We start from the raw sequence: 24,029 nt of genomic DNA, 5'->3' as shown, positions 1-24,029 counted from the left end.
GGAAATTTAAATGAAAGATTCATAATATTGATTTCAACTGCTGCTCAAATGTGGCAGTCTCAGCAGTCAGCACTGATGTGTACAGCATCTAGAAATAGCTCTGATTGAGCAGCGTCCAATGTTGATGTTATTTTAATTATCTATATCTTTGCCTGCAGACAGCCGTTCCCTGCTGGAGACAGAGTGACATTCAATGGGAAGGAGTGTATTTGCCAGAAGTGCACTCAGCCTCTCCCGGCCAACAGCCCTGCACCTATCCAAGCAGTGCACAGTAAGTACCATCTCCGTCACTCACCGAAAAGTTACACAAAGCTGTCTGACATTTAAAATGTCTACCAAACATTGTCTTAAAGTGCATATGACAGGTTTTTATATTTGTAATTATCACTTGGTTTGGTGGGATAAATATAAATATTTATCATAGGTTTGTGGGAAAAAATGTTGAAAAGTACAAAAATACACGTAGCAGTAAGTTTTAATGCCTCTACCTACGTCATTGACAAAATTTCACCCAAAAGGAACATTTTAAAAGCCAGGAAGGCAATTTTCTGTCAGTTTAAACATTCATTAACATAATAAAGTTGTGACTTATTGTTAGAAGTGTAATTATAACTATTGCACCGATGTAGAAAGATTTGACCCTTTGGTTCTGATTTGGTTCTGACATTTTGGTTGCTATGTATATATATATATATATATATATATATATATATATATATATATATATATATATATATATATATATATATATATATATATATATGTATATATATATATATATATATATATATATATATATATATATATATAAAAAAATTTCATATTTAGCTTAACTATGTTTTTGTGAAATGAGTACTGAGTAACCTGTCATAATCATTTAACACAACAGGTAAATTAGTTGTCACATTGGGTCAGTATTGCGTAGTCTTTGGTTTTGCATTGAAAGGTTGTTGTGTCTGTGTGATTTAAACAGACTGCTGTGGCTGTGGAAAGGAGTTTAAGAACGAACAGTCTCTGGTGGCTCTGGACAAGCACTGGCACCTGGGCTGCTTCAAGTGTAAAGTGTGCAACAAGGTGCTCAACGCAGAGTACATAAGCAAGTAAGTACTCTTTTGGTTATAATGTATATTAGAATGTGGACTGGTCTCTGGTCTGGACTTTGGTCTCCCGTCTCAGGTCTAATCTCCTGTTGTGTTGTTATGATACTAAAATTTTAAACTCAATTTTGATACTAAGGAATTGGCTTGATACTGATTTGATACCACAGATTTAAAAATTGTATTTTTTTAAATTTCATTTCAACTAATTTTCCACACCAAAATAATTTTTCAACAAAACTGAATTTCAACACTTTATACCATGTGATCTTATACTACTTTTGATAAAGTCTAAATTAAATGCTATCCTGTTAATGGAATTGTTTTTCTTTTTGTATGGCTACTTGCTCAAATCAGTGTTTAGTTTTGATAGCTTTAGTATCTGATTTCCGATACTTTTGACAACCCTATTCTCCAGACTGGTGTCTAGAGTGAAAACTTGTTTGGATACAGGACTGTCAAAGTCTGCAAACTCCATTCACCACCAGAAAAACGTTATTATAGATTCAAAATAAGTCTCTTAAGTAAGTCTCTTAAGTTGTTGTTCCTAAAGCCTCTTGCCATGTCTTCACCAGGGATGGGATTCCCTACTGTGAGATGGACTACCACGCTATGTTCGGCATCCAGTGTGAGAACTGCAAGAAGTACATAACTGGAAAAGTCCTAGAAGTAAGTGACGTGTTGTTTTTCCCTCTGGCATTATTGACTTGGTAGTGTAGGCTATGTGGCGCCACCTACAAACATCAAGACACATTTCTCCTCTTGAGGTATCAGCTAAAAAAAAAAATTATGCATTACCAGTGGTAGATGACATTCTCAGTCTTTTTACTCAAGTAAAAGTACAGATACAGAGGTAAAAAGTTCATCAAGTAAATGTATCACATAAAATAATCTACTTCAGTAAAAGTACGAAAGTACGTGTTAAAAATGTACTTTATGAGTAAAAACTAAAAGTATTACTAATTTATTCAACTGTTTAATGTAGCAATATTGATTAAAAAAATTATCCAGATTTTGGTCAGCAGTTGCAATACAAATCATTTTTTTGTATTGTGTATTTATTTTTGTTTGCTCAAAGCCAAAGCTTGAATTCCAAAACTTTAGTCAGGATGTTACCATGAACATGGTAAAAATAACCCCTCAAATCATATGAAAAAGTACTTTTTACTCCAGTTAAAAATGTAGGGGAGTAGAAAGTACAGATTCAAGTATCCACTGTAAAATGTTCTTATACCAGATACCTAAAAATTCTACTAAAGTACAGTACTTAACTACTTGTGTTTCATTACCTTCCACAATTTCCACAATGGTACAACTTTACTTGCTTCAAAATACAGCTACTTTGCATCCTAATACAGTTCTAGAATTATTATTGTCTATAATAATTCTATGCTGTTTCCCTCGTTTGAAAGCACACATTATCTTTGCTTACTCTATGTTGTATCATGTATTGCATAACCTGTTATTATACTCAGGATGTTATGGTGACCTCATTTCCCTGTGGAATGATAAATGTTTAAACAGGACACATACTCATCACCACTTACACATAGACAATAAATCAAAAGTCATACTGTATTACCAAAAAAATAGATATTCTCTCTTCTATACTACTCAGCATTCCTGTTTTCTATATGGACATTTTAGCTTTGGGCGGATGACTGTACAGTATAGTGCACACATGCTTTCACCTGTGCACCCTTAGCTCCCTGTGGGCCTTGATGTTATCCAATCTCAGGTAACAGTAGATTCTGATTTGAGATTCCCAAAACATCACCTGCTTAGCTCCAGGAAATATTACGTTCATTTCAGAAACCAGATCTGCGTCCGCCGGTGCGCTTTGCAAGTTTTCAAATCCATGGCATTATAGGGGTCAAAACACGTCACCCTAGGTTTTTGCTAGCATGAAGTCATATTTGTAGCATTGTTCAGCGTTGTGTAGCATTGTGCAGTGACAAGTCTAAGGAAATGACCTGATTTTGTTTGTGTGCCGAATAAAGACTTGACAAAGACGGGGAGCAGGGGAGCTTATAGTTTTGCGAGGCCTTTGAATTACAGAAAAGAAAAGCGATGTATGCGCTAGCTGTTTTTCATTCTGGATAGTGCCAGAAAAGACTACACAACATGCCAATATGTGAGCTGCTGGTAAGTTATAATTATTTAATTAGCTTTAGCTTTTTTGTGGCAAAGATGGTAGACGTTAGCCTTCTTAGCTAGGTGTCTTGCTAATGCTAAGGAAGTAGGCCAGCAGATGATTACATGGCGTTGATGGCAAGGGAACGCAAGCCGACATCATGTCATTTGGCTGTTGGGGAGATTAAATCTTATGTTACAGATATAAAAAATAATGCTGTTTTATGATGTAACAGTTGTTATAAGGACAAAAGCAGTTGCAATATCTAAGCTTTGATGTTTTGCAGTGTTGTGTGCTACAATTAATATGTTGTTAAAGGTGCTTCGTGTAACTTTTCTGGTGAGGGGTACGCCACCTGATTATAATGCATTATCTGGAATGTTCCACAGTATGGCATGATACGTATACTTGCTTTTTTTTCCAATTATAGGAGTTTGTATTGCTAAAATATCTTGAAAAACATGCATTCATATGATAAGCAGAGTCACCTCTCCACAGATCTAACTTTTAACTTGATGACATGGCTTGTCTCCTGCTTGACCCCATAGAGATCGATATATTTAATGCTATACTGTGGATATACTCTTGGTAAACAAATAACATACACTGAGATGAGAAAAGTTGCATATTCCCCCTTTCGGTTGCGTGTTAGGCTAGCTTGCATTCATTTTTCCTTTGTAAACATGCTAACAAGTCATAATGTTGTCACTAGCTAATGGTTATCAGTGCCTAATATTTCACGTTTTTCCAGTTATGGGTTTTGTTGATGTTGATTGGTTGAACATTGTAATCACTAGCACTGAATAATTTGGCCCAAGTATATTTGACTGGCATTCAACTTGCAACTTTGATAAAATTGCAATCAGTCATGCTGACCCAGTCACCACAAAGATTAAATAAACTGTTTTATTTAATATTGACAATTTACAAGTCCAACCTGATACTCATTGCCATTTTAGAAGATTGCTTTTGAGAATACTCACCTTGGGCTAGGACAGGGCCGATGGGGGGAGTGACCGGGGATGAAACCTTTTGGGCTGTGGGTCTTGTAAGTCCCCTTGGTGACCGTCGAACAACAGAACGGCATTATGGGAATAAACCCCAATCTCGCTTCCATCGCATGCTTCCCTTTCATAAGCAGGCTGTATCAGGTTATGTGTCTAGAGAGGAGCGGAGACATGAGAAACCAAACCAGGGTCAATGACATCACCTCCAACCATTCAGTGTTTTAGGCCACAAGCAGGACAGTGCAAGGCTAAATGAGTGTGTACCTGGTAGGAGGTGTGACCTAGTCTGTGTACACGTTACCATATTATTCATGATGTCCCTATTGTAAGTGCCAGGTCAATAAATAAAATATGGGATACGGAAGGAACAGATTCAACACATTTATGAGTTATAGTGGTCATAATGAGGACATGTAGATATGTGTGTGTATATATATATATATATATATATATATATATATATATATATATATATATATATATATATATATATATATATATATATAAAGAAGAATAGGCAAAAAATAAAGATGAATTATGCAAAAAAAAGAAAAGAAAAGGAAAAATTATGCCAAAAAAATTAATAATAATAAAGACAATTTATGCAAAAATAGAATGATGCAAAAAAAAAGAAATTAGAAAACATGCAAAAAAGAAGAATTATTCAAAAAAAAAAAAAAAAAGAAAAACAGAAATAAGGACCAGATCATACACAAAGAGGACATTTATATGGACTTTTTTTTTTTTTTTTTAACCATGTTACAACCATGCACTCTCAACATAAAGTTACTCAGAATTGCATTTGAGTTGATTCATTTATGTTTATGTACTGCGTTGTTCTGCATTTGAGTATTTGAGTGCTCAGAAAATGTCTATTTTTACCTATCCCCTATCTCCGCGTGCTTCTCTGTATTTACTCACAATTATTCAGTAAAGTCAGACTCCGGATCATACTTTTAGGGTTCAAAATGTTTGACTATTGAAAAAAAAATGCTGGATGTTAATATGAAATACCACTATGAAGAGGTGTGGTGTATCAGTTCTGCAGTTTTGTCCTCTTCTTCATGCTGTTATTGAGGAGTTTTGGATCAAATTTGCAACATGTATCTACTATATGGGTTTTGCTAGCAGTTTGCATTGATGAATCCTGACAGCTTGGTCCTACTTTAAAAAAAAATAAATAAAAATGCCGATCCATTGGAAGTGTTTGAACCCTTTCCAGAGGTTAGTTGCTCCATCACACAGTGACCAGCAGACCGGCATCTCCAAATGCCGTGGCATTTAAATGAGCTCAAAGACTCTGCTCAGGAGGGACACACAAAATGCAGTCAGTGGAAGTAGTAGTAGTATTTGTAGTAGAGTAGTAATGGAAGAACATTTTTTGGTAGTTGTAGTATTGTGTAGTGGTAGTAGTTGTAGTAACATAGTAATGCAATGACATATGCTAATTTGTGTTTTACTAGTAGTAGACTAGTAGTAGAAGTAGCAAGAGTAGTAGTAGTAGTAGCAGTAGTAGTAGTAGTAGTAGTAGTAGTAGTAGTAGTAGTAGTAGTAGTAGTAGTAGTAGTAAAAGCAGTAGTAATGTAATGCTAATCCAATACCTTTTTTGTGTATAGTAGTTTAAGTATTAAGTAGTGGTAGTAATAATAGTAGTACTAGTTATGAGACAGGTGAAGTAATCATTTCATCTAAAATTTGTGGCATTTAGAGTCCCATTTCATCATCATCTTAGGAGTATTTTAATGACCAAAATATGAATATGTGACTTAACACCTAAACTCTGCCCACAGCCACATTTTGAATAGAGCCGCTAAACTGGGCAGTTCCTGAAGGATTCAAGAAAAAGAAGTGTTTGTAATCAGAAACACCTGGCTGTAATCAGAAGAGTCCTTTGTGATGTCACATTTTACTTTGCAGATGAAATTGCAGTGGCCACTGAAGGCAGCACACAAAAAAAGACTAGGTACAGTAGACAATGCTCTTAAAACATCATATACACAGTTTATTAGCAAAAGCATATTTAAAAAGTTCCATTTTAAAAAGGAAGGATTTCACACTCTCTAATTCTTTCCATGTTTGATTTTCCGTACAATGCCATTATATTCTTTTGGCTTCAGTGCTTTTAAGTCAACTTCCTCTTTTCCTGAACTGTATCTCTTAGGCCAACTGTGGTCCATCAAAATATGAACTTCTGGCAAGATGTTTCAATATTCATGCCAGATTTAACATAGAAAAAGTACCCAATCTTTTTCTAAGATAACTTTTGTAGCTTTTCTACACAGTTCTGCTATTTCTCTAGAGGTGTAGGCATCCTGTTTTGTGTTTTCATTCCACATCCAAATGAATTGATGAAAAAAGGGAGGATCTAGATACATAGAAAAGTGTTGGGCTTAAGACCATTACGAACCGAGAATGAGACAGATATCAGATGACTTTTCATTTCAGTAAAACATAATTAACATTATTATATTTGAAGTGGGACTGAACACCTAAAGCCAAATTTCAAATACAGTTGCTAAACTGGGCAGCACCTAGAGGATTAAAGAAGAGAGTGAGAGAGTAGGAGCGGGATCTGGACATATGAGTAACAATGTGATTGGTCTAACAGGTATCCACACTTCAAACTCTGCCCCTGCTGCCAGATGTTTGTAATCAGAAACATCTGGGTGTAATCAGGGCAGTCCAGTGTGATGTCACCAAGTACTTGAAATTGCACAGACCACACCCATTTTTATACATTTTTAACAAAAACTACAAATTTATATAGTTCACACGCACACACTAAAAAAGGACTCAGAACAGTAGGTAATGCTATTCAAACACCATATACCCATACACAGTTTGGTAGCAAAAAAAAAAGTTGATTTAGTTCAATTTTGAGATTTTACAAAAAATCTTGCCCAGTTTTTTCTATTTTTTTTTTTTTTATTTGGTGAAGTTTATCATTTTACTTCTCGGTTGGACAAGGGCAGCAGCAATTCCATAACTGTCTAAATTGTACAGTAGTTCTGATAACAATGCATAATTTTGTTAAATGGTTTAAACAGCCAGAAAAAAATCACTTGCTTGTGTTTAAATAGTCTGCATTTTAGATGGAAATTTGATGACAGCTTAACCGCGCTCAAACTTGTTGCTAATGCTCATGGAACGAAGGCGCCTGATTTGTCTGTTACTAATGCTCATATCTTGATTTATGGACAGAATAGCAAAATAAAAATACCAGGATCATGTATAGCGGGTTAATATAAACATTTTAAGACCAAAATGATGAGGCTCACTGCTGCTGTTGCTGAGAGGGGGTGACAATTTATCAGTGTAAAGTGAATTGGAGTCGATGGAGCGGGAAGCATGCCTGTGGTCACTTCTATTTGGAATGTGGCCCCTTGCAGGTTAGTTATGTCCATTTATATATACAGTCTATGGTAAAGGTAATCTGTTTTAGAACTCACTGCCACTTCCTTTATTTTTGTATATTTCTTCTCAACTTTTTTTACTCCACAAACTGCCACTTAACTGATATAAAACTATGATACATTTATTCAGTTAAATTTACTACAGGTACTATCCCACTAAACCAAGTAATCATGTACACTTTTATACCATTGTAAACACAGAATGCAACAAACATCAGAAAACTGTTAAGTAAGACTGAAAATTGCGTAAATGTTCCCATCTTGAGTTGCTTAGTTCATTGTTGCTTTCACAGATTCCACATTTTAGGAAATAGCATGTGGTGGGTCATTAGATAACTGCGTTTGGTTAGAGATTCTGGTTGTCAAAACACCAAACATGCCAAGAGGGAGGTCACACTTATTATGAATGAGGCAAATGGGAAACTCCAGCGTTAAGATTGATGAACTGAAACTGAAAAGAATGATTATTTCAAATTAAAAGTACTTTGGGAGTTTGTAAGATGGTATAAATTGACTGAATACATGTCCACAAACACTGACCCAATCCAAATATGTTAGAACTGCCAAACATATATTTTTTAAAGTAGGTTTTGTGATTCAGTTTGGTATTTATTTATTTTTTATTTATTTTTTTTTTTTTAATGGAATGATTTAGTCCTGTTTTAGCCCTGGTTTAGTTCTGATATATAGACCTGGTTTAGATCTAGTGGTACTCACAATGTACCACTACACTGAACATATACTTCATAATATGTTTGTTTACTAACTGTTTTAAAGATACACTATGTAACTTTTCAGGTAGTGGGTCTGCCACCTATTTGTTGCTATGGATATGTCATTTCATTGTCTGAAATGTTAAAACTTCATTTTCTCCCATTTTATTCAATTACAAAAAATTACAAGTTTTACTGCTTATAGAAATACCTCAACATCCATTCTTACTGTGAACTGAATCCCTCTCCATAGGTCTGACGTGTAACTTGATGGCATCATCTGATTGTCTCCATTGGCATACAATATATAAGCTTAATGCCATACTGTGGAACATTCTAGGCAAAGGAATATCTTCTACATAGAGCCTAGCTGGGAGGCCTGACTTTTTAAGCTTATTCTGTAAACTTGTTCAAATCTGTAAACTTTATTACCACACAAGAAGGTATAAGTTGTGACGAGGTTAGCCTATACAAGCATTCATTGGTGTTGATCATTTGAAAGTCAATGTTGCTATTCATGCAAGTGGCCTAGTACTGGACACACTACGGGCTTATATGAACTCTGTCACCTCATTGTAAACAGGTCTGGAGTGTTGAAGGAGGACTTTTCAGTTGCTGGCAGCAGGCCTCATGTTGGTACTGCTGTGTGTCACTAACACCTTTGATGATATTTTAAGTCAAGACACAGATTATAGATGTGTCCATAACAAATGATAATCCAGTGTGGAATTAACCGGTAATTGTTTAGGATGTACGTGTAATGATAAAAATTGTATGTTGATGCTTTATTTGAAGGGCCCATTTTTTTTTCTGATCTATATTATAGTGCTGTTTTCTTATCAAACATACCTGGAACAAACCCTGCATATTTAGGCTGACTTCTCTAAAACATCCACTTTGTGATGTCACGTGGTCATACAGAAAGTGCTCCACTGTTTTTCAACTCCATACACCTTCACTAGAATCATTCGGATAAATTCAGTCCTGAATTACCTATCTCTACTGAACTAAAGGTAACAGGTAGCTGTTAACTTGAAAACTACCACTTCATGACATCACAAGGTGGAATAGAACATTTTGAGCTTTGAAGATGTAGACAGACTGATAATGCAGGATTACTCAAGGCACATGTGAATGCAATGCATATGCTAATACATAGTTGATATTACTCAGTACAGGTTTTATTACAGGGATTTAAAGCATTATTTGGGTTCCACACTTTGTTACACTGATGTAGGTATAGGTAAATCTGCATGTATGTCTATGGTGGAAATTGTTGTAGCTAACTAGTGACTGTATGTTATTTTAGAGGAACTTGTTTATCTGTACAAATGAGCTCACTTCTTGCCATTCCAGCTAAGCTGGTAAGGATCAGATTGTGTTGAATAGTTTTATAACCTTTTTTTTTTTTTTTTTTATCTTATATCATTGTGATAGCAACTACTTGAATCTATCCAGCTTCAGTGCTTCTTTGATCCACAGCTAGGGTAACCAGATGTCCCTATTTACCCAAGACAGTCCCAGTTTTGAGCTTTGTGTCCCCTGTACCAGCAGATTTATCTAAAATATGCTTGAAAATTGCCAAAACACAGAAATATGTACTCAACTGTACTGACAAGTGCATAATAAAATTCTTAATCGCTTGCTCTTCTCACAGTTTTATTATTACCAAACACCCCAACCTGTCTGTGTCCCAGTTTTTGATGTTGAAAATCTGTTCACCTTATCCACAATACTGTTGCTTCTTCAGGCGTTCCTTCCCTAGATGATCATATGTGCAAACTGCAACACAACAGCTCCACCTTTTGGCAGAACTATGAAACAGCATCCTGTGTTGCCCTGTATAGCTTATTCACTTGTGGCACTTGAATGCTAATTGGATGGTGTATAATAAGCAGCCCAGTGCCTCGCCACAGACCAGCCCCACACCCTGACTCAGCAAATGTCACTAAACAATAAGTCAATTCAAACAAGCACCAGACATGCAAATATAAGGCCTGTGGGATAGAATGCAAAAATATGCTAACAGTGAATTCTTATAGCATTTTAAACCAATATGAGGTGGTCAGTATTGGAAATATTACTTTATATACTTGTTTGTTTTTGTTAGCTTTATAGACATTTATATTGCAATTTTGATCAGACCAGAACACTATCTTGTATACAATATACTGCTGATGACTGCTGCCAATCTGGATCTATAATAGATTTAGTTAATGCTGCACTATGCAACTTTTGGTGGGGGGTTGCCACTTGCTTGTCTCCATGGAGGTGTTATTGCTTTGCTTGGACTGTTCCACTGTACAGTATTACATTGATCTATGCTGTATTTATTCAATGACAGGTGTTTTAGTTGCTCAAAAATACCTTGAAAAATCATGCTTTCTTACTGTAAACGGGGTCACCTCTGCACAGGTCTGTCCTGTAACTTGTCATGACTTCACATGTACACAACCAGGTTACATAGTGAAATTCATACCTACTATTATTTCTACTCTTTGAAACTAAATGCATATACAGTTTCCATATCATCCTGACATGTTGTTTTTGTCCCCAGGCTGGAGAGAAGCATTACCACCCCACATGTGCCCGCTGTGCCCGCTGTGAGCTCATGTTTGCAGAGGGAGAGGAGATGTACCTGCAAGGTAAAAACACGCACATCACAGTATACTAAATATACTTGAGTATAATGTCACTTATTACCCCTAGTGGTAAAAAATCACTTATTACATATTACATACAGTTACTTCTATGTTTATGACAATACCACAAGCATATAATAGAATTTGTGTCACCAATGTTTTGTCTGGTTTGTGTTTAGACTATGGCAACAAAAATTTGACTTGGGGGGCCACCAGAGTCTCCTCTAATGTTTTATAGTACAAATACAAAAACAAAATTGTATGCATTCTCACTCAAGCTATTTCCCCAAATGTGATCAAATATATTTGCTACATTTGTGTACAATTTTTAATCTTTGAGTTTATACTAGTGAAGAATTGGACTCATAAGAAACAAGTTTAATATATTCTTTAGTGTATTGAAAGGAATTGCAGGTCTCAAGCAAGAGAAGAAGAAGGGAAGGGAAACTAAGTAACTAATTAGATTTAAATTTAGCTGTTTTGACTGATTAAATGTGAAAAACAGTTTTACTAAACTAGTTGCTCATATTTGTGTCTGTAGGAAACTCTATCTGGCATCCTCCATGCAGACAAGCAGCCAAGCAAGAAGAAAAGAGCAAGGTGGGTAAAATGTTGCCATGTTATCCTTATAGAACAGGTGTATAGAGGTAATTTTCTCTGTAGACTTTATATATACCATCTGGATCTGGACACATGCATTAGCTTACGGTATATACATTTGCTAACTTAAACCACTACCTTCTTCATCGCTCACGTTTTTCCCCAGAAGCAGGTGCGGATACAACTCAATGACGTCCGTGATCAAGAGGTTGGTCGTGTTCTGAGCGTGCCCTGGCTAATGCTAATGCTAATGTTCCTCACAACCTGCTGCATGGGTTGACGCTAACTGTAGATACAAGATGTGAATGGGATTTTTATTTGCTAATAGCTACACAATTTAATAGTGAAGTCTGAAGGTGGTCATTTTGACTTTTCAGAATGTCTTAGTCATTTTATGCTTATGCAGCAGAGAAAAGAGGACATATTTGAATTGTGAAAAACATTGTGAACTCTCTCTTCTTCACACATGACAAGAAAATAACCTCACTGCATCACTGACATGTTTGGACTTTTGTGCTTGTTTGCTAGCATTTAACCATGTGTGTATTTATACTTGCTAGCCATTGCAGGATAAAGACTTTAGTTTTGATATAGGCGCTGTACTTGATTTTTTACCATCTTAACAATGTGAACTAGAATGAGAACTAGTTCTCAAGTTATTGTTATCTTAATGCATACCTAGCATTATTCTCCACAATGAGTTTATAAGCACAATGTTTACAGATGATAAAAACATCTGTAAACATTGTGGGGTGGGGGGGGTATGTGTGTGTGTGTTTGTACCAAAATGGCTATGCGATGCTGCCAAATCCTACATGCACTGCAGATTATGAAAATAAACCTGGAGAACTAAATAAGTATAGAACAGTGGGTGTATACTGGTGGTGCTGAAAATGGGAGTCAAATACAACTTGAGTATGTTTTAGGAGAAACAACTGTAAAATGGTTTAGAGTTCTGTCAATTTTGCATAATAGGTCTGTTTTAAAAATATAGGCAAGACAAATTTTTGTTTATTACATCTAAAAAATCTGGTACAGCGCCTTTAATCAAAAACAACAATCACATATTTCAGAGCATGCTGCTAGTCTAAACAAGAGGGTTAGCAGATTTTATAATAACATAAAGGATCTCATTGACATACCTTGTTTTTTGCAGATTTTGCTAATTGTGACCATTCTTTCAAATCAAGGCCACAGCAGTCTCAGTTGTTTACATTTTAAGACTTTTTTTTAAGTCTATTTTCTCCATTATGATCTAATATGTAATTTTTTGATACTGTCCCATTATTTCGTATCGTTGAGTTGTTGTTAACACTGTTCTAGTTTGTTCTGTGAGATATGTTACTTCCATCCTTTTGAGGTTATTGTGTATTTGTACCTTGTGTATCAGGTGACCAGGACTTCATCTGAGAGCATTACCTCAGTGCCAGCCTCCAGCGCCTCGGGTTCTCCCAACAGAGTTATCTATGTAAGCCTGCACCTCTCACAGTCGCCACCAGAGGGAACTAATATCACATTTTTGTAAACATAAAGTATTTTTTATGTTAAGATTACATTAGAAACACTTGCTTCATATTAAGAGCAATCTTTTTTTTTTCTTCAATTTTATTAATTCCTTTTAATCATCTCAGACTGGACAACAAAGCAAAAATGTAGTTTTTCCTTGTTCTGAGTGATCCCAATTTCATTTTCAAAACAAATAAATATGGCTTTAAATGTAGTTTTTAGTCTCTGAGTACAATCTTTGAATCTCTGAAGTTCCATTTAACACAAAAATAGTACAAATGTTTTCCTTCAAATTCTGAACTCTGCTCCAAACCACATGCTTTTACTGACAGAGGTTTGGCTGTAGACATTTCAACTGAAAAACCCTAAACCATAGATGACTGGCTCTCCATTTGATTGAAACTCAATTACTTGCACAGCCCTAAAATCAAAATATGTATGTTTCTTTCGTCCCCTTTCAGGCCAAACTAGGAGAGGAGATGCTGGACTACAAAGATCTGGCAGCTCTTCCAAAGACCAAGGCTATCTACAACATTGACAGACCTGACATGCTGTCCTACTCCCCCTATGTGAGCTACCCATCTGAGGAAAGGCATTACGGAGAGGTGCGTTATACTACGACTCTACAGTTACTCATTGCAGTTTCACCTTATTGTATTATATTGTATTGTTGATGTTATTATTGGTTGTTTTCAAATTATAGACTAAGATTATATCTCACTTAGAGATGAGGATTTTCTGTATCAGTTTATTGTAATTTCATTAAAAATCCACAAATTATTAAACACATGATTTTTGAGTTTTTAGATCCATCCTCTCAATATCCACAGCACAAATGAACATATTGACAAAAACTCTTAAACCAGTTTAATTGTATCTAAATGTAAAAAAGGAAGGATAATGGCTTGGTACCGATTCATAGATAAGATTTAACTATGACTATTAACTTCACACAATATTAGCTCTTGATACCTGTTATTGTTTATTATATTGCAAATTAATATCTGCATATTTCCAAGCTAGCAAGGTGTCCCATGTATTTTTGTAGTTACACCCTCTTTCCTTTAGGGGCGTAAATCCTTAAAATGGTCACACAGCTGTTTGCTTTCATTTTTTTTTTTACCTTTCTTCTGTCATTTCATCGCATTCTATTCATCACCAGCGTCAGCACATCCAAAGCTTTGTAATGCGGCCACAGACCTGTTGCCCTGAGCATGTAAACTACACCGTGTTCTCCCCCTCCATTATCATGACATCACCCATGCCAGACAGAAGCACACCTGGGTCAATGTTGACTCATATACCCTCCAACAAGGCCTGCCATTAGCCAATTATTTTATATAGCATTGCAGAAAATATTAAGATACAGTATCAGTCAAAAGTTTGGACGCACCCTCTAATTTTTTTCTTTATTTTTACTACCTTCTACATTTCATATACATATGGAAAAAATCCAATATATGAAGTAAGATTATATGGAATTATGTAGTAAAAAACATTAAATAACTCTTTGTTGAAAAATATTATTATTTAACTTTTTCTTTACCAAATTATTCCATATTTCTTACTTCATATCTTTGTTGTCTTCTGTATATATCTAAAATGTAGAAAGTAGTAAAACTAAAGAAAACCCCCCCACTGAATTAGAGGTATGAGAGCAAGAGGACAGTGTGGTAGTGTATGTTTAAATAGCACCAGCCACACCTTTTCCTTTATTTCTATTTTTGTACATACGGAAGACATCAGATATATGACGCAAGATATATGGAATTATGTAGCAAAGAAAAAAGCTAAATAACTCTTCTAAACATTGTTTCATGGGTGCTGTTTAAACATACACTACCATTCAAAAGTTTGGACTCACCCTCTCATTCAGTGTTTTTTTTTTCATTTATGTATATGCAGTTTCTACATTTTATGCATATGGAAGACATCAAATATATGAAGCAAGATACATGGAATTATGTAGTAAAGAAAAAAAAAACAACTTAAATAACTCAATATTTTTTGGCAAAACAAAGGATTTGAATATAAAATATATATTTACTTTTTTCTTTGCTACATAATTCTGTATATCTTACTTCATATTTGAGGTTTTCTGTATGTATATAAAATGTAGAAAGTAGTACAAATGAAGAAAGAAAAAACATTGATTGAGAGAGCTTGCCCAAACTTTTGAGTGATAGCGTATGTCTGAGATACCTTGCTGATCCTTGTACATGTCGATAAGACTGAATGGTTAATTGATAAATAAGTTTTGGGATACATTTTGGGATTAAATTTGTGATTTATGTTGTGAAAATGACTAAGCAAATACAACAGCAGAGAAGCTCTATATAGACTCTATATAGTCACCCAGAGAAAGGGTGCTTTGTTGACTTACAGAATAATACATACTTCCTAGCCATATAAAATCATAAATTAATTAAACATTATTTGAGCCCATAACGTTTCTGGTTGCAGTAATGTTGGAGCTATACAAAAACTTAATACAATACATTTATCAATTATAGAATCCAGAAAATCATTACTTCTAATTTTTTATGTATTAAGTGTTAAGTGGATGGCCCGTTCACATACAAGTCTCTCATCAGCCTCTCTCCCATTTGCAGTCCCCTCAGCTGCTTTCTCCTACTCCTACTGAGGTAACGCACAAGAATGTCCCCCTGTCTATGTGGTGCAGCCTGTGATAATGTGCATTCATGTATACTGTTGTTGTTCAGTAAACTAATTTCTGGTCTTTTTTTAGTGCCTTGCCTGAGACTGAATATTTGTCTTATTTTCAAATTCATAATGTTTTCTAGTTGATTTTTGTTAAACTGCATTCAAATGTTTTACTTTCTTTCCATTTGTAATTTTGGTGAACTTGAGTAATATTTTTAAGAACAGAGTTTGAGTATATTGTGAAAATTGTGTATGGTTATTTAAATTTAACCCAAATATTGGTTGCGGTGATGTTTATGCTGAATCTTGTCTAATCCCAAATGTATAATTTCACTCTATCAGGTCTAATGTGTCTTTATGCTCTGGTTTAGGGTGATGGAGAAAAGTCACCCAGGCAGAGAAGACCCTCCTGCCCCAGCTCCAACAGCTCTCTGGTGGGCTATGGACGCTACACTCCCTCCCGCTCACCACAGAACTACAGCCGACCAGGTATGTAACTATTACTGTTTCCATTGGGTTTATTGCAATTTATGTGTCAGTTTTTATGTTCATTTATATTCATGTTATTACATTTATGGTAAAATCATCTGAAAGAAGCTATGCTCTTTTTTCTAATGAGATGCATAGCAACCCAGTAACCTACTTAATAAACGTGCACTATGTAACTAAACTTCTCTGGTGGCACTGGCGGCTCATAATTGGCTTGTCTCCATGTTGCTTTGCCTGAATTATCCCACAGGGGGACATTAAACTTATTTATCTTAATGGAGACAAACAAAAGCCAGGTTACAAGTCAGATCTGAGGAGAAGCAAGCCTGCCCGCTGTAAAAATGCATGTGCATAACGAAATACATGCAAGATAGATAAGATTAATACCATGTGGTAAAGCAATGACATGCAGACAAGCAGATTGTGGATCCCCCACCAGAACTGTTACATCGTGTACAATTTTTGTCTACTCTTTGGCTATAATGATGGCTTTTATCATATAATAACTTTGTATTACCCCTTTTTTTATCTCTCTCTCTTAATTCTAATATGATATTTGTAATATGCACAAAAATTCCAATGTGTGTCCATGTTTTTTTTTTACTTGAATGGAGCTTTTGGAACAGACACAATCCTTACCGGCAGATACAGCAGCCTGCCCCGTGACACCACTTCCCTACTACTGCCCCCCACTGTACCAGGAAGCCATAAATACTCCTCCCTGCCAGGGTACCACAGCGGGGGGGCTGAGAGAAGCACCAGTGGAGGGTTCAGTAGTGGCAAGTGCTCTCCTGTACCACCAGGGGGCACTGCCTTACACCTAAACCCCACCACTCTGGCCCTGCTGCAGCAACACAACTACATCCCATACTTCAGAGGTATCCAGGCACGCTGAGGCCGACCACAAGTCTAATACAGAATCAAGAATCTAAATTACACAGAAATTGTTTGCTACAGTTTGTCATATTTAGCAATTTTTTCCACCAATGCAGCTGCCGTAAGATTAGAATGACATGGTTTGGTAAATTACTGTTTCCAAATGCTTACTAAAAGCAGCATGGTTGCCCAATTGAATAGTATTTTTGCCTGTAGCTAATTTCAAACTTCAAATTATCAAAAAAATATTTCTACTATGTCATTCATTGTTTTTGATAAAGGCACAAAAAGCCAAGAATGATGACCACCTTACAATACTATATATTACTCAGATGCCCCACATAAATTTACAGTATGCAATTTTCTGGAAGCGGTATGTCAGCTGCATGATTCCATGGAAAGTTAAAACCATACTTGGGAAATTTCGCCATAGGGATCGATCTGTTTTATCCCATACTGTGAAATATCATAGCCAAAGGAACAACATTTCCAGGCTAGAGGAGGCCCTCCTTAAGGGCTTGTGGGGACGCAAACCTGCTCAGAATAAAGATACATGTTTTTAAAAAACAACAAAAATAATAATAATAATAAAAATTAAACAAAACATGGTACTTTTTAACTAAAAAGTTACATACTGTGGCTTTATTTTTTTTGCATCCAGCAAGCAGAAAATCTTAAACTTTTCTCATCTGTTGCTTTTGTTATGTATACGCCATGCCGTAGGATCATATTTTCACTGGGTCCCGAATATCGCCACCATGCTGTTACATTCTGTATTAGACTTAATCAGTCTCAAAGTTTGCAGTGCAGTGATACTACTCAAATACTAAGTCTGACATCACTTGGCATGGCGAGGTTTGAAGCACCATATTAACCCAGTCTTGGAAAGTCTGGCTGTGGCCCTTGGGTTTCTGGTTAACCGTAGACGAGTGACTCAGTGCAGACCAGTGTCTTCTTGGTGTGCGCCAAGTTCAATTGTTGTGGCCGCTGTTTGATCACACTAGAGCCATGAAACTGCTTAGTCTGTTCACGATACCATGTGTCCAAAACTAACATCACAAACGAATTAGACTGTTATAATGACTTAAATTCAAAATAACTGTGGATTTGAGTAGTTTTGACAGCGTTGTTTTTTTTATTTAACTGCAATGATTTTATAAGCGCTTTTCACAACTTTCAGAGATCATTGCCATCACAGTAAAGTTAACAACAACTGACACGCTAATTATGCACTTCCTGGTTATCAGACAAGAAGAGACATTATAACTAGATGCAGATAGTACACAGTGGATTTAATACTAGTTCAAATGAGTTTCTAGTTTCAATACTAATTAGTTGTCTAGTTAGTTTTTTATATTTTGAAAACCCTAATGTATGCTTCATACATTACTTCAAACATGACAAAAAATCAGAAAACACGTAATTTAAACTCATGTAGATGTACATATTATTGTAGCGTACCTACTCCATAACTTCTATGACTTCCCAGGGTTAAAAGTGGACCCCGAACCCGACCCCACAGCTAAGAACTCTCTCCATCTCAGTTTGCCCCCTCCTGACGGTAACCCATAGTCTTCCTTTAGTCAATGTATCCTTCCTCTGTCCAATAGTTAGGTATTGTGATGTTGTTGTGTGGTATCGTGCTGTGGCCAGGTTTCATGGTGTACCTCAAGGATCATACTTAGGGCCACTACTCTTCCCATTGTGCTTGCCTTGTGTCTGTGGACATGGTGGTTGTTGCATGGTTAACTTGTTGTATACTGTAACTTTGATATTTTAGTATGTTCTAGGTGTAGGATATCATAATTCCATTGGTTTGCTTGTCCTTCCTTGCTTGCAATGAACTCCTTGTGTAACTATATTCCATTGTATGCCACAGTTTTCTTAGAATTTACCTAATACTGTAAAAAAAACCAAAAAAAACCGTATAAAGCCTACTTAATATATGTTAAGTGTACGGAATTAACATGAAATCATTGATGCTATTTGCTATCTATGTAATTTATATTTTTAGATTTTTCCACCAGTTTGAAAGTGGAGTTAAGGACATGCATACTGTCAATAGTACTTGTGGTTCATGGTCAAGTAATGTTGTATTTGTTCAGGGCAGCTGCATGAAAAAAAAAAACATCTCAATATTGTTTGGATTTCATTGCTAGTGACAAAGAATAATGCATTAAAGCCAGTTGTTGTATAGTGTCTGGAAAGCCCTTGCCTGTTTTTGGGAAGCTATTTTAACACCGCAGACTGCCCTGAGCTAACATATGCATTCTTGGAGCATGGAATCGTCTGATTAGAAGCATGAGGTAGAGCAGGGTTACAGAAGTCACGTACACTGGAGCTCTCGGGCAGATTCAGTGTGACAGGCCAGAGAGGTGGAGAGGCGGAGAGAGGGAGGATAAAAGAGAGGAATAGCTTTGCCAGTTTTAGCGGTATATTACAAACTGCACCACTGGACTCAGATGTTCTTGGATTCCGTGGAAGAATGCCATGAATATGAAGTAGATTGTCTCATAAAAGTTGTCTTATGGACCATCTAAGTAAAATTATAACTCAAATGCATTTTATGTCATGACCGTAAAGGTATGGTATGTAGCTTACACTTTTACTTTTTAAGGAACTAATCAAAACTAAACCTGGGTTGCCAGTGGATTCACCTGCATATAGAGAACATATACAAATTTTAGTATAGTATTAGTATATGGACAGGCCATGCCTTATATGAAAGCTCAGAACCTCCAGAATTCACTCACTGAGCTGAAGAGGCTGCACTAGCACTGATTAGTGATTGACTGGAGGTGCTGGGGTTTAGGTAGTGAGGATTCAGATCAGAGAGAGTCCTTGTACATTTAAAGCAACTTGATTTTGTCATTGAAACTGGCAACCCAAATGCAACAACTATGCCATCACGGCCAAAGGTTTTGTAATAAAGAATAAATCAGCATAACAATTGTTATCTGTGTATAGCAATATTTGATTTGAACATGTTTACCTCGTATCTGGGAACACAGAAAGGTTATGTTTGTGAAATTTAAAAATCACATTCTTAGATACCGTCCCTTTAAATCATCATTCTTAAGTCCATGTATATGGAGTTTGTCCGACATTTTCGATGTGCACTAACAGTTTTGGTGTGTTAAGGCATGTGTGTGTAGAGATTGCTGAACTGTTGCCTTGTCAGTGATCTCATGCACTTACACCCCGGGCTGTGTTGGAGCCTCCCTCACAGCTCTGGATCTATGTGCTTATTGTAGTTACTCATGCACTGACAATGACTTCATTACCCAGCTAACTCAAAACTCATTTTGGTTGTAATGAGAAAACTAGACATGACAACATACTATGCAAAGTATTTTTCAAGCCACCACAGTACAACAAAAATGAAAATTGTCAGTCATCTGGTTTTCTTTATACAGTTGTTTGCTCTCGGTGAAAAAGTCAAAACCAAATATGATCAGGCTTATGAAAATTTCACAACAAAAATGCGTAATGTGTAAGCTACTTTTTTGTTACCGGTTTTAAATATTTGCCAGTTGTGCATTATTTTACAGCCAACAATATCCAAATAAAAAGATTTGCAAATACATACATGGATTGAACACATTTAACATTATCTCTCATCATATTGCATTTTCAAAAAAACATCTCACAATCTTTACTACATTCTTCTATTATTATTATTATTAGTAGTAGTAGTAGTAGTAGTAGTAGTAGTAGTAGTAGTAGTAGAAGTAGTTTTAACTTAATTTCTTCTTATTATTATTTATTATTATTATTATTATTATTAATCGCAAAATTACAATGAAGTTTCAGTTTCTTAGCACTTCTCAAAACCTGCTATCACCAAATCCGACAATACATTAAAATGGCTGGGTTAGTAAGTCACATTACTCACTCATTCATTCAAAAACTTCTGAATTGTTTATATATCAATAACATATTTGTTTACCATCCCCAAAATCCCTCTTTTTCTCTCCCTCTCCCCTCCACCATCTCTATGTTTTACCCTTCTATCTCTTCCTGACCTAAAGGTAGTGAAAGTGGCCGGAGTACTCCTAGCTTATCCACCTATTCCGACGGCAAGTCCCCCTCCTCGGCCTCTACATACGTGGCTGCTCCCCGGCATTTCCACATACCAGGTAGGCACTGACCACCCTGCCTGGCTCTCAACTGCTCCAGAAATGCTTTTGCTATGTTTTTATACTTTGCAGGCTGCCATGTGGGACACGAGGTAAAACAAAACAAACTGTAGTGACAGTAGTCTGCAGTGTTCTCAGTGTTAGTACCGTAGTTAACTTAGCTAATCATTTATTTAAGTGTCAAATGGGTATACATTTTTTTATGAAATAATGCTAAGCTATTAATAATAATGGGAAGTGAAACACCCCAAATTCATGCAATATATTACTGTGATCCAACATACGGTGATGCATATTGCCATTGAGGAAAAACAATGTCTGTCATGCAAAATCAAAGAAAATATGCCAGAAATGCATTATATAACATTTCTGATGGAGGGTCTTCCATGTGCTTGTCCCTATGGAATGTTATTGCTTTACAAAAAATGTTCCACAGTATGGCATTAAACTTATCTATGTACATGGATACAACTAAGTGAAACCACCAGGTTACAACAGATCAGATGTGTGGAGAGTAAAAATGCATGTTTTCCCAGATATTTTTGAGCAATAAAGACTGAATAAATGCCAATTAAAGTTCAATGCCATACTGTGGAACATTGCAGGCAACATTTCCATGAGACATCACTCCCATGGGAAAAGTTACATAGTCCACCTTGAAGTGGAATAAAATCAGCCAGTGCTTATCCACTTTCATATTGCTTTTCATACTGCTTTTGTATGTTTCAGACATTGGCAGTATCTGATCTGAAACAAGTTAAAAGATTAACTCCCTATGTGTGCTACTGTATGTGATTCATGTTAATGTGTTGTTCTATGTTGAAGGGTCCACTGAGAAGCCTTAGATTACGGTAGATGTTTGGAACCACATTGTAACTATTAGATTTAGTGTTATATACCCTAAATAGTTAAGTATGTTTAAATTATTAATGTTAATGTAATCTATGTCATAATGTTGTTTCCTCATCAAAAACATACCCAGAGTTGTGTTTTAATTCATTCACACATGTTTTAACACATAGACCCTGCATATGGTGTCTGAATTTTTCTCTGAAAAAAACAAAAAAAGAAAACCAAAACTCTGTTCCACTTTGTGATGTCATGGGGTAATACAGGAAGTGCTCTACTGTGCTTTAAACTCCATACATCTTCACTAGAATCATTTGAATAATTTAAGCCCTGAAAGTTACAATCTGTACTAAAGAACAGGTAGCTGTTAACTTAAAAAATACCGCTGCATAACATCACAAGGTGGAGCAGCATTTGAGTTTTGGAGATGTAGACAGACTAATAATAAAGGGTTACTCAAACATGTGTGAATGAAACAAAACACAACTCCAGGTATAGTTAGGAGGCAACAGCATAATGACATGGCTTAAAGCTCACAAGTTAGTTTTGTGTGATATAGGGCCTTTATAGACAAAAGCACAGTAAAGGACAAGTGAATGTAAATACATGTATATACATATGCTGGACAAAATTTCTATCCTCAACCCATTATAGTTTTTAATTTTAATGCAATTTAATTAAAATTGTCAAGCATCTACACAACAACTTTGATGTGTTTTGCTAATTTTGTTAATGTGATTTAAAATCCGATTATTTTTGATTGATACTAAAATGTGTATTTACAACTATAACTTGGTTCGTGTTGATGTTGCATGAATAATATTTCCAATGATTTTAAATGAATATATGTTGTTTTTAATTAAGCCTTACCCTGCCCCTCTTTTTGCTTTCACTCCCTATTTTCTCATCTCCCAATAACTGCTAACTCATGCTTCTTTTTCTCCATTCTCTCTCTCTTTCTTTCTCTCTCCCATGATGGCTTTTCCATTATATTTCCTTCTACATCTTCAGAGACTATGGTCAAAGATAATATTTATAGAAAACCCCCCATCTACAGACAGCATGGTACAGTCCACTTCCTCTTTAACACTTCTGTTCTGGTCTGGTCTCTGCACGATGTGTCGCATGTTGCCTGTCATGTAGTCATCCATGAGTCCCGCCCAATCCGTCCCCCACCACATGCCCTGCCCTTCAGGTTGGATCTACTACATGCATAGGGCTGGTACAGGAGTTGCGAAGTATAAATATAAAATTTAGAAATTTAAGACACTTTTGGGTTGAAATCCTTCTTTTTTTTTTTTAAGTTTTAGTTTTGAATATATTTGCTCAAATGCGAATAATCAATTTCTGAAACTTTAGTAAAACTAAAATCAATTTTATAAGTGTATTGCTTTGAGTGTGTAGTACATTTCAAATAGACATTGTATTGATCCAATGGCAAATTAATCATTTTAAATGTATTATTATTATTATTTTACCTTTTGATATTTTTTGACTAGCTTTACATTTTTATTTTATTTTTTTATTCTAAATTGTAGGTAATTTTTGGAGAAACAATTTTCAGCGTTTTCATTATCAGATTTAGCTTTTCAGAGATGATCTTCCTGGCATTGCATCATAGCGACATATTTCTTTTATTGCTTATTTTAATTGTTACATTGATCAATATTTGGTGATGGTAGATGCGTCCGCTGTCTTCATGCATGTTGGCCCCATCTCACCTGCTCACGTGATGGTTGCTATGGTGACGTGTACACTATAAACAGTTAGCTACACTCTGGTCTGTCTCTGTCTGGTAGCATTGGTCTTGTGAATCACGGTTTGAATCACTGTTACATATCTAAAATTGTCGGTGTGGTCCTTAGTAGTTTCCCTATTTATACTTATGTATGTTGCATCT

The 24,029-nt window shown here is 35.8% G+C and overlaps 1 protein-coding gene across 11 annotated transcripts in view; it reads left to right on the top strand.

Annotated features, from left to right (window-relative positions):
• Nucleotides 1–24,029, top strand: part of ablim2 (actin binding LIM protein family, member 2) — a 72,928-nt gene extending 48,899 nt beyond the window's left edge. For 2 of the 11 annotated variants that reach the window (XM_055229170.1, XM_055229168.1), the window contains exons 4-16: nucleotides 159–271; nucleotides 974–1,100; nucleotides 1,673–1,766; nucleotides 10,922–11,009; nucleotides 11,548–11,606; nucleotides 11,773–11,814; nucleotides 12,997–13,074; nucleotides 13,574–13,717; nucleotides 15,725–15,757; nucleotides 16,148–16,265; nucleotides 16,880–17,143; nucleotides 21,173–21,280; nucleotides 23,141–24,029. In XM_055229170.1, the coding sequence (XP_055085145.1) occupies nucleotides 159–271; nucleotides 974–1,100; nucleotides 1,673–1,766; nucleotides 10,922–11,009; nucleotides 11,548–11,606; nucleotides 11,773–11,814; nucleotides 12,997–13,074; nucleotides 13,574–13,717; nucleotides 15,725–15,757; nucleotides 16,148–16,265; nucleotides 16,880–17,143; nucleotides 21,173–21,280; nucleotides 23,141–23,346 (1,474 nt within the window). In that variant the 3' untranslated portion in view covers nucleotides 23,347–24,029. The remainder of the gene's footprint in view (nucleotides 1–158; nucleotides 272–973; nucleotides 1,101–1,672; nucleotides 1,767–10,921; nucleotides 11,010–11,547; nucleotides 11,607–11,772; nucleotides 11,815–12,996; nucleotides 13,075–13,573; nucleotides 13,718–15,724; nucleotides 15,758–16,147; nucleotides 16,266–16,879; nucleotides 17,144–21,172; nucleotides 21,281–23,140) is intronic. The other 9 variants (XM_055229175.1, XM_055229174.1, XM_055229171.1 and 6 more) reach the window with 8 other exon arrangements.

The sequence above is a fragment of the Periophthalmus magnuspinnatus genome, chromosome 18, assembly GCF_009829125.3.
Source record: "Periophthalmus magnuspinnatus isolate fPerMag1 chromosome 18, fPerMag1.2.pri, whole genome shotgun sequence".
NCBI classification, from domain to species: Eukaryota; Metazoa; Chordata; class Actinopteri; order Gobiiformes; family Gobiidae; genus Periophthalmus; species Periophthalmus magnuspinnatus.
The sequence above is the reverse complement of the archived record's forward strand: the minus strand, read 5'-3'. Positions and strand labels throughout refer to the sequence as shown.